Genomic DNA, 14,832 nt, shown 5'->3' on the forward strand with positions numbered 1-14,832 from the left:
TAAATCTATATTCTATCACCAGAGGGTATTAACTGCTGTTCAGAATCCTAGAAATGAAACGCCCTGTTATTTTAACCAAGGAAACACAATAGTTATTTAGCTAGCACTTAACAGCATCGTATGTATCTAGTTAGCTGTTAGCATGCTGTCAAATACTTAATTGGAGCTGTATGCTAGCGGTTTAGAGTTGTATACTTGGTTCAAGACAAGGTGTTTCATATTATTTAGAACAGTTTCTCATTTATTTTACAACTTAGCTAAATTGGACATATTCTTATTATGTCCAAAAGATGCTAAATCCAAGTGGTTTTGGAGCATTTACCAGAGTTTCTACTGTAACTGGAGGGGTTTTAATGGAATAAAATCCCTTATTTTCATTTATTGTCATTATTTGTTTGGTGATTTATTCAAGCACAACACATTCGGCCTGCATTTGAGGAACGTTTTCTGCTTTTTTATGACCTTTTTATTGGCCCTTTTTGACCAACCTGCTCGTAGGAGGATGACCTGGTCGTCGAGTGGCAGCTCAGAGAAGTGTGGGATCCTCTTGGCCCACTCCACCAAAGTAAAGAGCTGCTTGTCTGCCGCCTGACAGATGTTTGTTACCGGGTCGTTGGGCTGCAGAAACAACAAAAGCACATACAAATCCTGAAGTTAGAAATATAGCACAAAACAAATGATATCCTAGTTTTAGCCTGTGTGTCTTTTTCTTGGCTGAGAGCCTGGTGTCAGGTTTAACCACCTATCAACACACTCACATATCACGTTAAGAGGAGCAAGTAGGAAGACAAAAACAAACATTGATTCTGTCCCAGCTCGTGGAGGAAATACCCGCAGAGAGCTTGCCGTGAAAAAAAACCAAGCAGGCTTTTTCTTTAGGGACCTTTTTAGTCGACACACAAATCAGCCTTTCGGACAGCTAGCGTAGCTCAAGAGGCCCCCCTCCCTGACACTCCACTGACACTTCACTACATAACAAGCTCTTAGGAGCTCACTTGGGGCTTTGTTATCAGGCTGGGTAGGCCTTTAGAAAACACAGAAAATGATTGTGCATAAGGATTATCCATATTTACTCACATTAAAACGTCTAGTTATGTGATTATTCTCCAGGTCACATGCCTAAAACATCATTATTGGTCAGAAGGCGAATAGATGAATTCATTGCAGAGGTTCTATTCATATATTTCCATGTTTTTAATACGGTCCCAAAATAATTGTTCTCATGTGATTTTGATAAATGATAAAAGGAAAAACGAGGAGTTCTTATTAATGGACGTCAATGGAAATTGGCAATTTACTTCCCAAAATAGTATCAGTGACTAATAGCTCTGTGAAATAAAAGGTGAACCAAGGACAGCGCTAAAATCTTTCATTGATTTCACTACATTAGATCTATTAAGCCTTGAAAAGAGATGAGCATAAAAGATTGAAGACAGGCTCACTCGTACATGGACATACAGTATCTTTTATTTTAAAGCCTGTTATGTAAGGCGTATGCTTTTAGAGAAACCTCTCTTCACTTCAGGAGCTAAATAGTTCTCAGTGGTGAATGTTCTACATGTACTTTTGCAGTGAAAGCATGCTCAAACCCTTAGAAATGTCTTGAATTGTAGGACATTGTGCAAAAATGTCCATTTAATGAAAATATGTGGCAGTAATGACAGCACTGTAGCTTTTATTCTTGTTATTTTATACCTGTCTTAATCAATTCAAGCATGTTTTATTCATATGTTCTTGGCTTTTTAATAACCGTTTTAGAATATATTTAAAGGCTGTCATTGTTTTTTAAAGCACTACAAATTAACCTTGATCCATTTTCAAACAACATAAACATATATATAGTATATTTTCTTGGAGAAACAAATCTCACAATTGCTTTCACGATGAAAAATACCCTTTTAATGATATTGAAGAGATACCTCTACAATAATGAGGAATAGAGTGCCACACTTCCTAAAACCCGGAAGTAAGTTAACATTTTACCACTTCCGGTTCCTTCGACAAAAAACGCAATGCAATTTCTCCCGCTAAGTTTGTTTTTCCCCGTGTTCTGCTTGAAAGCAAGTACCTGCCTCCTGCAAACTGTTAAAACAAACGCTTCAACTTGTACAATTTTGAATCTGTAGTTTTGAATATGGATCTTAAGTTGGCGTGAGGTTGAAGCAGCGACCCTGCTGTAGTTCGTTTATAGCATAACGCGTTAGCATTTTGCTTCTGGTGACTAGATTTATGATTAGAAAATTATAAAAGTAAGGTAGATTATCCGGCTGAACAAAACGTGATCCGTCTCTTAAATGTGTGTCAACCACAGACCTTATTTCGAGCTATTTTCCAAAATCCTATGGAGAAATTGCATTACGTTTTTGTCGAAGGAACCAGAAATAGTTTACTTCCGGGTTTTACGATGCGTCACTGTGGCACTCTGTAGTGTGTGAAGGGGGTTTTCTGTACAAAAATAAACCAAAATACAAAAGATAACATAATAAACCCTTCAGATGTTAAAGTTATGGTCATAACCTGTATGAGGCAAGAATTTATAAATTAGTTCAACTAGTGGACATTTTTTTGTTTCATATAGACTCCAGCTAGATTTTAGGGAAGCTTATAATGACCCTCAATCAGAAAACCTAATACCACAAAGAAGACTTAGAAAGGGCCTACATGTCAGAGTTTCGGTATGACAATTTAAATGGGTTTTGCATTAAGTGGAAGAAGGATCAGTGTGCCAGTCACACTCTGATTGGCCGAGAGGGGAATGCACCCAGCTGCTCTCAGTTATTAATTAGCAGCCAACAGGTGATCTGAATAACCTGCCATCAACTCAGGTGGATCGGGAGATTCAGCTTAAATGAATAAGGAAGAGAATTCGAAGAATTAAAGAGAATCAAAGAATTAAGATATTCTAAAAATAATTCCACCTTTTCTGCTAATCGGCAGTGGCTCAGTCAGTAGGGGCTTGGACTGGGAGCTGTAGGGTCGCCGGTTCAAGTCCCCGATCAGGCCTAAAGTATGGAGTGTGGACTGCTACTTGGAGAGGTCCCAGTTCACCTCCTGCCCTGCCGTGGTGCCCTAGAGCAAGGCACCGGACTCCGGTGCCTTGCTCTAGGGCACCACGGCAGGGCAGGAGGTGAACTGGGACCTCTCCAAGTAGCAGTCCACACTCCATACTTTAGGCCTGATCGGGGACNTGGGCTTTCAACTAAATACACAGCCACGCAAAAACTGCGGCATTTGTACAGCTCCTTATGGGTACTGCAATTAGTGAAGTGCTTTCCTCCGTGGTGAAACGATCAGCACTGCACCACGGAGGAAAGCGGCAGAAAGTCACCTGGAGTTAAAGAGAGCGGGGCTGCGTTGCGTGCATGGCTTCCTTCTGCAGGTAACGGGGAGACGCGCTCTGGCGGCGGTCTCGTTCAGGATCCGAAAATACAATTTAAATATTTTTGCACACTTATTCCACTTATTCCTAGTGTGCCACTGGTTACGGTGCCGCGTGCCAATGCTGGCACGCGTGCCAGGGGTTGCCGACCCCTGCCCTACGTCTTTGTTTCCATTGCCATGTTTCACTATAAACAGCTTTTATGTTGTTTTTCTTTTTAAATGTACATGTCATAACAACTTGTGTGTGTTTTATGTGGGCTGCCACAGTCGGACAACATATGATTCAACAAGATGTGGCTCCCCATGTCACATGCAGGTTCATTAAAATATAGCACCCCTAATTTGAGTTTCTCCACCCAGTCTAAGAATCACCTTTCCAAAGGTGCAGTTATCTTTATAGCAAGCCAATTAGAGCACACCGGGCATTTTTGGGAGGGGTGGCTTTACCGCACTTTAATGGGGCAATTTACACAAAGAGTTAAAACTGATTTATTTAGAAGGACAGTGTGAGAAACATTGCTGCTTGCTCTATAAAAAAAATTATAACCACATGAAAATGTTACTCATATGTCTCCTTTAATTTCTATAACCTCTCACTGTTTTCTTTCTTCCATGGCAGCTGGTTACATCAGTGACTACATCAGCCCCGTCGTGTACGATGGTGAGAGTGACGGCGGGCTCAAGGTGCCCTCCCCTGAGCCCCCCTACGACGGGGTCCACAGTGAATACGGGGCCCCTGACTCCGAGTCCCCTGACAGTCCAAGCTCAGAAATCACTGACAGCTACATCAACGGGGACGCTGCGGTGAGCGACGGTTACTCAGTCGACGCCTTCTTCATCAGCGATGGCCGCTCGAGGAGGAAAGCCATCAGCAGCCCCCGGACCATCCAGAGGCACAGCTGCAACGAGTGCGGCAAAACCTACGCCACGTCTTCCAACCTAAGCCGGCACAAACAGACACACCGCTCGCTGGACAGCAAGATGGCGAAGAAATGTCCGACCTGCGCGAAGGTGTACGTGTCCATGCCCGCCATGGCCATGCACCTGCTCACTCACGACCTCAAGCACAAGTGTGACGTGTGTGGGAAAGCCTTCAGTCGGCCGTGGCTTTTACAGGGCCACATGCGCTCTCACACGGGCGAGAAGCCGTTCGGATGCGCCCACTGCGGGAAGGCCTTCGCCGACCGCTCCAACCTGCGCGCTCACATGCAGACCCACTCGGCCTTCAAGCACTTCAAGTGTAAACGCTGCGACAAGACCTTCGCGCTCAAGAGTTATCTGAACAAGCACTACGAGTCCGCTTGCTTCAAAGGCCCCTACTCTCCTCTCGGCCCCCTCGATGCATGACCCCCTGCATAGATAAAACACAAACTGCAGACATAGATTACCATTATCCTTACAGACTGAACTGCAGACACAAACAATCTATTTTTGGTCAGAATATGACCTTGCTTCCCTCCTCCTCCTCCTCTCTAACGGAGCCTATTCATGATGATAGCACAATTTTTCTCCTTGAGATTTGTCCACTTAAGGATTTAACTGATCGACGCATGCACTTCCTCAAAAACTCTTCACCTCCTCTTCCTCTGTCCGTTCTGGATGGAGACAATAATACTAACACGGCTTCCTTCTGGCATCTAGATACATAGACTTTGGGACACTGATGAGGACGACAGACAATAATAAGCCTATATCTCCATGGTTACCTGCACTGAGACGCAGTGAAAGAGGTTTTCTCCTTCCCATTTTGTTTTTTGGGGAATAATAGTAATAATAATAGTAATAATAATGATAATAATAATGTTCTGCTGCACCAAGTGACCATATTCTCTCCACTACTGAGGTAAAAACTATTTATTTATTTACTTATTTATTTGAACATGATTTTGTATTTGTTATATCTTTATACTTGATTGAATCACATTGAAGTGATAGCGTTAACTTATTTGTTGCACTTTAATTTCTGTATATGTATGTAGGATATTTGCCAACCTCTTTTATCACTACAGGCCAAAGCATATGTCACTTTTTTAAGTACTATTTTTTCTTATTATGTTGTTTACCTTTTTTTTCTTTTCGTACTAATGTTATTGCATGCAAAAAAATTATGAAATCTATGCCAACGTCATAAAAAGCTTATGATTTTTTTGCCAAATTCCTATAAATAGAGCGTGAGGGCAATATGTTTTCTCTTGGAGCCTCAGTAGGACTCTTTAAAAGCAATAATCACCTAATGCATGGTATTTTATGATGAAGTTATGAAGTATTACCTACTACTGTATAGCAGTTTAAAAATCAGGTATGTCTTACTTCACCTATAGTCATAAACAGAAGAAAAAAACTAATATTACAGACATCAGGGAACATGCCAATGTAGTGTTAGAGTAACAAAAAGAAAAGTCCTGTCTTTCCTCTCTTGTTATGCACTGCCTGCCTCTTAGTGAGTAGAACTAACGTAGGATGTAGGCTAGAGAGGCTGGGGTCAGCTGCCTGCTGGGTGTGGGCCTATTGTGGGATAACTAAAACCCTGTCAGAACTATGCTAAGCTAACTCTAACCCTGTCAGACCTGTGCTAGGCTAACTGTAACCAGTCAGAACTGTGCTAGGCTAACGCTAACCTGTCAGACCTGTGCTAGGCTAACTCTAACCTGTCAGACCTGTGCTACGTTAAAGCTAACCCTGTCAGACCTGTGCTAGGCTAACTCTAACCTGTCAGACCTGTGCTAGGCTAACGCTAACCCTGTTAGAACTTTGCTAGGCTAACTCTAAACCGTCAGACCTATGCTAAACTAACTCTAGCATCACATAAGGCTGCTAACAGTATCTTGGATTAAGCTTGACAAGTTTAGTCGGACTGGATCATTGGACATTCAACAGATTATTAAAAGGTACGCAGATGTTAAAACGGCATAAAACAAATGTTCTGTGTCATGCAGCCAAATAATAATGGGCTTTAATAGATCTTTTAATATCACAATGGTTACCAAAATGATAGCAGGTATAGTGCTCGTACTGTAGCAACTCAGTATTCCTTCAATTGAAATCCGAGTTTGGCGCATTGTTGAAGTTGGACCGAGGTCAACTTGAAATGCAATGCATTATTCAACTAGCCTTCCAGTGCACTTCCAAACCATAAAGCGTGCATTCTTCAACCGCAGAGAAAGCATGCACTTTAGCTGGAAGGTTCAACCGTTACAGTCCGACAGATACATTTGGCAACGATTATTCTGCAGTAGGCCCCATTTAGCCCTACTGGGCCGACCATGGGCTAACTCTATGAGCGATTTACCTACAGACAGGCTAACTCTAATCCACCCCAACCCATAGATGGTTTAACCTTTTATTTAGGCGGCCAATACCAGTGTTGCTGAACCCAGTTCTCTGCAGCTCAAAAACATTTTCTACAGATCCCTGGAGCTTCCTGAGAGACAGACTAAGGACAAAGGTCTGCACAAAACATCAAGTGCTTGTTTTAAATGCCATATTTATCATTGTAACTTTGCATGCCCACACATGAGAGCACACAGTGCCTGCTTTGGAGCTTTGATGAGAAACACACGGGGAGAATTTGTGTCTACAGTCAATCTTCCAACAATTGAAAAGAAAATGGGTTTAATATTTAAATGTGAATCTCTGACAGAGGAAGTTTTGATGATTACAGTGCTTCCTCAGGCATAAGATTACTCAATTAGAGATGGAGTTGATTGATATCCAACACCATTTAGGGTTTTAGGGACAAAAGGAGAGTCTGCACTGATACATGGACCCATTACCTAATTTAATTAACATCCCAGAGATAAAGTTATTGGACCTGTGTGACATCAAAGGTGGACAGATCTGCTCTGAAGTGAGAAGTAAACATTTTGCATTGAAAGGCTTGTGTTGCTGGAGACAATAGGATCTTTAAGTCTTTCACAAAGAAGTATTTGATTGTAAGAAGTCAATGAGAAAGAGGCGGTTTCTGTTGTGATAGAAACAGTGAGAGTGTGAGTCAGCAAACTACAGGTCTCTTATCTCTCTGCCTGATTTCAGCTGCAATCACTTGAATTGTATCAGACATTTAGTCATAGAGCTTTAACTTCTTAGGGCGGGCATTTGTCTCGTTATCAGTGATTTTTCAGACTTGTCCAAATTCTCATAATAAATAACACAAGTTCATTTGTATATTAAAAAGCCTGAGTACGGCACAGTATATGCAAAGAAAACAGCATTACCTTTATTTCTCTGAAAACATCTTAGAGATATAACGAATAATATGGTTTTTATTTTAACTGCTGACTTTAAAATAGTTTTTTTATTGAATCTCGATGCGAGCAAGAAAAGCGATAGGACAGTTCCTGTTGTCGTTACAGATCAAAGTGTTTAGGGTACGACGTTGTTACAGAAACCACTGATGGGCTCTCTGGCAGCGATGTCTCCCGCTGCTGTTTATGTACCATTAATCGTATCTTTGTGTATGAAAAAACTCTTTGAAACTTTGCACTGCAGTCTAAATGTCTTAAGGGTATTTGTTGAGATGTTGTTGGGCGGCTGTTTGTGCCGGTTTTGAAGCAGGAAAGCTGCGTGTGCGTCTGTCTCTGGGCGAGCTCCAGGTCTGTCCTCTATAAGCACTTCCATTCTACTCATCTCCACCTTAAAGAAAGTAGCACAATGAAACTAACTAGAATTCAGGTAGAGAAGAATTAAAAACCTTGTACTAGCTTGACCTCTCTTATTTTTTTGTATTTCCAAGTTAAAGAATGATGATAACCTAAATAATCATTTATTGCAAATGGGTTTGTAAAGAATCCTTTGGATTGAGACATTTGTACTGCTGTATAGCGATATCTAACACACCTTATCTCGGGGGGTTTGGCTCTCTGTTGCAGAGAGGAGACCTCCTGGGTTTTTTTTGAGCCAGAATTCAGACAATGTAAGCACAATGAACACAAAGCATTTTGTGGCACTTCATAATAAAGAATAATCTTAATCAACCAGAGCAGTTTGTCGTAGTTTTGTGTCTTATCTTGTTTTAAAAAGTATTCTGTTGATCATAACGAGCCGATACAAACAATAAGAGCAGTAGCTGTAGCTGCTCTGCTGCACTTGGTAGGTGACTATTTCTTTCATTCCTTTTAAACTCTTCTGAATCCTATAATGTATTTTCTGAATGAGTAGCTTTTAAGGCAGTTAATGCTAATAAAATAAATTAACCTTAGAGTCAGAAGAGTGTTCATTTACATGGAATAACACTCAGCTATGCACTCCACAGGACAAACGTTGTATTAGCTTTGTCAATATTGTATGTTTAAAGAGGGCCTGGGTTAACACTGGTGCACAGTGTGCTCATTAGCACTCTTTAGGCTGGGAGCGATCCTCCAGTAATGGGCTTCTGGATGGCTAAATACAGCAGCTTGCTCACTCTGTATTTGAACATTTAGCGGTGGTTAAGTATGGAATCACTTTAGGCCCCTTTGTTTCAAATCTTAGCGATAACCTTAATTATGGAACTATAAATGTTGGAGTTTGGAAACAAAAACACTGATGGGGAAGTATGTATTAACTTCTATCTGATTCAGGCTGTGGATACAACGATCAACCATGCTTTCATTGATGCTTAAACTGCTGATTACCACTTAAAATCTGTTTGATTATACACACACACTATACACTAATCATACTGTGAAGGACAGAGGCACATAAGGAGTCAATAAAATAGAAAATAAATGGGAAGTATATCTTTTTTTACTGTAATTTGTGAAGGCACAAATCCAACGTTTCCACTTGACAGAATGTTTGCAAAAGTTTTCAACTGATACACTATAGAGGAACATATGCAATGTTACACACAGATGGAAATTGAAACACACTTAAGTAGAGATACAATTGAACACTTGCTAGACTGAAAATAATTGTTTTCTTTCCTAAAAAGGAACACTGAAGGAGAGGAAACGGTGCCTGACGATGTTCCTCTGAACTGGCTCTCATTGTTTCCACAGCGGCTCCGTGGGTCTGCAGCCAGGTGTGTTCCGGTGACATTGCAGACATGCAGCATGGGAAACTGACCAACTAATCTTTATCTTGCAGTGACTTTGAATTAAAGGTGACCTGCGCCGGCATCGTTTCAGCTGGACGTCACCTCAAAGCAACACCTTTCCGTGTAATTGGCAATTTGGAGATCCTCATTGCTGAAGCTGCATTGCTAGTGACAAGTCTGAAGACAAGCTAACGTTTGCTAGCTAGACCTAACGTCTCCTTCTTTCTCTATTTATTTTGAAATCATTAGGCCACATTTTAGGAATGTATTACAAATGTTATTTACATGATCATTGTAATTTGTTTGTATGATCACCTGTTACATGATATCATGCAGAGGGAAACCTTTTCTCGAGTCGAGCTACATTACAAACTTGCTGCTGTTAGCTCCACGCAAAAAGTCAAAATATATGTATATTGTTGCTATGCCAACATGTGTCGTGTACAAGGCAATCAACTACAGTATCTATAGAGGTTAACTTTTAGAACTACCATGCATCTCTCTGCAGCTTTATGAAGTACCATCCTATCCCAAAAATGGGTTGCCCAGCAGTTACAAAAAGACAGGAACGTGTCCGCCCACCTCCATGAATCACCTTCTCCGTTCTCCCGTCTTCAAACTTCTCCTTTTCTCCTCATCTCTGTTTTCGTCCTCATCGTTTTACAGCTGTTCCCCCTCTCCGCACATCTGGTTTTCTCTCTCCTCCTGTTTCCTCTCCTCTGTTTCTTTCTTCTCCATCATCCCCCTTCTCCATCACCTGCTTCTTCCTCTCTTCCTCCCTCCTTGTGCTCCCCTCTCCTTCCTCTCGTTTCTCCCTCCTGCAGAGTCAAACCAGGCCATCAGGCCTTTGAGGACCTGAAAGTCATTTAACTCCTGGTAGATAATACGTCTTAGAATATAGCTCCTCTCAGATAATAAGCTTTATCACTTGATTGCTCTGCACGCTCCCTACTGTCTTTAGATTCATGTCCAGGGACCAACTCAGGCGAATCTCACTATTTCCTTCCTGGCAAGTCAAATTAGCATCCTGTGTGTGTGTGTGTGTGTGTGTGTGTGTGTGTGTGTGTGTGTGTGTGTGTGTGTGTGTGTGTGTGTGTGTGTGTGTGTGTGTGTGTGTGTGTGTGTGTGTGTGTGTGTGTGTGTGTGTGTGTGTGTGTGTGTGTGTGTGTGTGTGTGTGTGTGTGTGTGTGTGTGTGTGCATCCTAACGTTGACTCTCCAAAAGCGCTTAATCATCAAAAGTGTTTCACATTAATTCATGAGTGGAGGATAAACGTATAAAAAAGCCACAGCACTTTCCTTGCGGTGTCTTGAATTAGGTAAATGATAGCTTTTGAAAACACAAAACACACACACACACACACAGGCGTCTTTTCCATCCTCACTTGAGGGTGGACGTGCGGTTTCTCTTGACTCAGCCGCAGTGAGCTGGTGTCTGCACAGCACACAAACCACTTCCTGTGTCTCCTCGCCAAGCCAATCACACGACAGAACCAAGTTGTGCTTTAACCCGCTTTTACACACAACACGAAAAACTAAAAAAGGAACTACGAGACACAGTCTTCATTGACTCATGCTCTTTTTTTATCCAAGCTATTCTGGCTACCACGCATGTCTTAAAGAAGCAGTGACAGACCATATATTATTTATGTGTCCATAAATGATTTGTATATAAAATAATCCAGCTGTTTGTCATCGAGCACTACATAAAAAACACATCTCTTTGATAAGGAGGCTACGAGAAGCTCTTGAACATTTCCATGCTACTGTGTTACACATAATGTTGGTCTAAGGTCATTAATAAATTCCATCCGCACTGTCAAAGGAATACTTGATGATTGAACTCTCTTGGATATGTTTACTGGCATAACGCATACAGGGTCATGCACTTTTATCTGGCTTTCCGAGACACAAAGCAGGCACTCACACATGCAGACTTGACACAGACAAGGGAATACTCACTCAAGCATGCACACACATATTGTATGTACAAGTTTGTGTGTGTAAATACAAATAAGGGCAAACTAGACTATGAACAATTTGTTTGTTCAGAGTTCAAGTGTTTAAACGGAGGAAAGATTCAGTGTCGAAAGCAGTTCCATCTACAACTACATTGCATAACAAAATAAATCTGCCTTATCAAGACATTCAATGTCAGATACATTTTGCATCATTTATTTTAGTAAAGTATTTTTTTTAAGTTGATTTCGAAATTGGTGGCACAACCTCCCTGCATTGACAGATTGGCAGATAATTTTTTATCTTTGCAAATAATTGACAAATTGAATTGATTTTTTAAGATGTTTGCTGACAAATTCTGACTGCTGCTGCATGAGATAAAACAACATTTAAATGTGTATAAACCAAAACAGTAAGCTAAAAGAACCAAGGAATAGCGATAGAAAGCAATGCAGCTACTTTACTTGTACAGTATGGAGTCATTTTCCTAGAAAACCCTTTTAAGATCTTTAAAACCTTGCTGAGTAATGGCAACTCTGTAAGCCTTCAACCCTGAGTCTTTCCTTTAACACACACATGCATGCTGACATTGTATTAAGAACAAAACAAAAAACAGCAGTAGTGACCGGAACCAGTTTTGTTACATGCAGCCGTTCAGGAGGAGCGCCAGCGAGCCAAGGAGAGAAATGAGAACGAGGTGGAGTCCACCGGCTGCGCCAACGAGGACATGCCCGTGGAGAAGATCCTGGAGGCTGAGCAGGCGGTGGAACCTAAAACCGAGACCTACATCGAGACCAACCTTGGTGCGCCATCCAACTCGGTAAGTTGCTATTTTGCAAACACTCACATCCCGTATCATTCTGCAACAAGTCATCACACACATAAACACAAACACCATGTATACTGTGTACACTGTGTATACTGTGTGTATACATCTAGGGGTGGGGGATTAAAAACTCGTAAATTGTATAGGTTATACTGGTTATTATTGTCAATTCTCACCAAGTATGAGCTTAATCTGCTCTCCAAAATCTTCCTGGCGCTGACCTAACATTGTCCACTTACGTTTTATGTTATTCCAGGTGCATGTTGCTCCTTGATATTATTTTTGAAATGAATTTCAGAGGTGAAACCGCACACAACATAACGGCATAGTCGCATCATAAGACGTTTGTCAGCTTTCAGTGTAAATAAACATATTACTTATCGTTCAAAAATGATTGTCATGCAGATTGGAATTGGGACATTCGGTTTGGAAAGATACTTTTGACAGCTTTTAGTTGTCAGTCAGGAAGTCTATCTGCCGGTAAAGATGGGTATGATTACTGTGTGTCCTCCCTCTTTCAGTCCCTTTGGAGTGACTGCTTGTAGTCTAGAGCGCTGCTTTACTTGTTCACCTTGCATCAGCTCCTTTGCTCAGCTGTGCGTTGCCTCATATATCCCCTCAGTATCAGCTGGGCACTGTGGGCTGTCTTTGACACAGAGGAGACTAAGAGTGATGAATAATGCAACAGGCAGACTAGTTCCTGAAAGCACCGCACAAAGCCTCGGCTTCCTCAGGAATTCTGCAAGAACATAAGAAACAGAGCAGCAGCGAGGAAGTAGGGTGAGAGAAGAAGAGGGGTGGGGGGGGAATTAATATGCTTCAGGGGAGGGACATGTCCTATGAAGTAAAGGTAGAAATGTGAGGGCTGTTATGTGAGTAAATTGGAGCTTTTTTTGGGGGGGGGAAAGATGGAAATGTAAGAGATGAGCGTTGACATAAGGGAGAGGGAGAAGGAGTGGGGGTGTCACGGGGGAGCGGCTGGCAGCTCAGACACACTAATGCACTGAGTGTGTTTGAGCTCAGCCTGATGGGTCCCTCGATGCCCGCTGCCTGCCTGACGCAATGAAGAGAAGGGTTTCTAAAGTACTGCAGACGAGATGAAAACCGCATTAAAATACAGATGTACACGGCTCCAAATTTGACTTTCAAAGTGGAATAATATCTGACTCGCATCATATTAAAAAATCTACAAAACTCTTAACTCTCTTCAAGTTGCTAAAACTATAGATACCCTTAATTTGTTAAAATTGAACAGTAGTGTGGATTGGATGAGTTTTTTTGAGCAATTGTATATCCATGTTGTATAACATAGTATTTTGATATAAGAAACTCTTGCTATTATAGACTGGTGCAGGAACGAGTCATAAACCAGGAAATAAGTTTGCATTTTTCCACTTCTGGTGGTCAATAATTTAACGTTTATTTTGTTATGTGCTTTTGGTTAGATGCCTAAAATAAGGTATGTGGTAAACACAAGCTTAAGAAATGTTTGCCAATGTGTTGAGATATTCATCTCTGAAACGTTGGCTGCAACCCCAAAACATTAGAACTGAAAAGAGTGAAGGTTTGAGTTTTACAAATGTCCTTTGTAAGCACCACAAAACCACATTGCTCGCCATGCTTGGAAGCAAGGGAGCGTTGTTGTTGTTGATGTACTAGGAGCTTTTGGTTGGTTATGGCCTCCTGCTGATGTTCTTTGCTGGCATGTGGTTACGAGTGCAGAAGTCCAACAGCAACATTGAAAAGGACAGCAGAGCATCAGGAATTGGGCGTTCCAAACGGAGAAAACAACTCCTATTGTATATAATACCTGAGCCTGTAAAACATTGCCAGATACAACTAAAAGCAATCAAGGAAATCATCCCTTTGAACTGACCCTCTAACCATTTGGAGCCCAGGATGTTGGCAGAGAATCCTCGTTCAGGCTGTCCCGACCACAAGGACTCTCCTTCTCTCTGTGTCCTCCCCCCTTCTGTGAGGTCTCCATTGAGAGTCACTGCCCCGTGCTATAATTAATCACAGGGCCCGGGCCATGAGTGTACTTCATGAATAGGCCACCGCCACTGTCTAATGGCCGGGGTCTTGCCAACCTGAATAAAGTGTGTTTATCTCATGGTGACCTAGAACAGGAGTTAAACAGGCGTTAGTAATGTCCCTTCAGTCAGACAGGGAGAGGACTTTTCATAAGGAGGGGGGGAAGAGGAGAATATGCTATCTATCACTTAACCTAGGGGGGCTTTCTTTACGTCTATTTTACGCATTGCTCTCCATCTTTTTGTATTATTACCGGATGTCCGTTCTACTGCGTATATGAGTCAATTTATAAAAGTTTCTTATCTTTTTTCCTAAGCTTAAGGCAGGAAGCGTTGCTGTTATTTAGATGATAATTAGCTGATGATTCATCCACCGCTCCAGACGAGAGATTCTTTCTTTTTTTTTCAATCTAGAAAAGTGGGACACTTGAGTAATTTATTTCCGTACTGATCTGTATGAGTACCTAAGTTTCTCTCTGATGTCACGCCAGTATAGTCTGGTTCAAGCTGAATAATGAAAAATTGAAAGGCAAATCTTTCGTCTCCCCTGCTCAAGTGATGGAGATGTCATAGGACAGTATGCAAGCCTTGCGTTTCTCTAAGTTGCCAGCGATGATCA

The 14,832-nt window shown here is 41.5% G+C and overlaps 1 protein-coding gene across 1 annotated transcript; it reads left to right on the forward strand.

The window, feature by feature from the left end:
• The first annotated feature begins 3,993 nt into the window (after positions 1 to 3,993).
• On the forward strand, positions 3,994 to 8,359 carry LOC104966109 (transcriptional repressor scratch 1-like). The gene has a single exon (XM_010795246.1). It carries the CDS (start codon positions 3,994 to 3,996, stop codon positions 4,726 to 4,728), a length of 735 nt encoding a protein of 244 aa, XP_010793548.1. The 3' UTR covers positions 4,729 to 8,359.
• Positions 8,360 to 14,832: the final 6,473 nt, after the last annotated feature.

This window comes from Notothenia coriiceps, unplaced genomic scaffold (assembly GCF_000735185.1).
Source record: "Notothenia coriiceps isolate Sejong01 unplaced genomic scaffold, NC01 NC01_scaffold00037246, whole genome shotgun sequence".
NCBI classification, from domain to species: domain Eukaryota; kingdom Metazoa; phylum Chordata; class Actinopteri; order Perciformes; family Nototheniidae; genus Notothenia; species Notothenia coriiceps.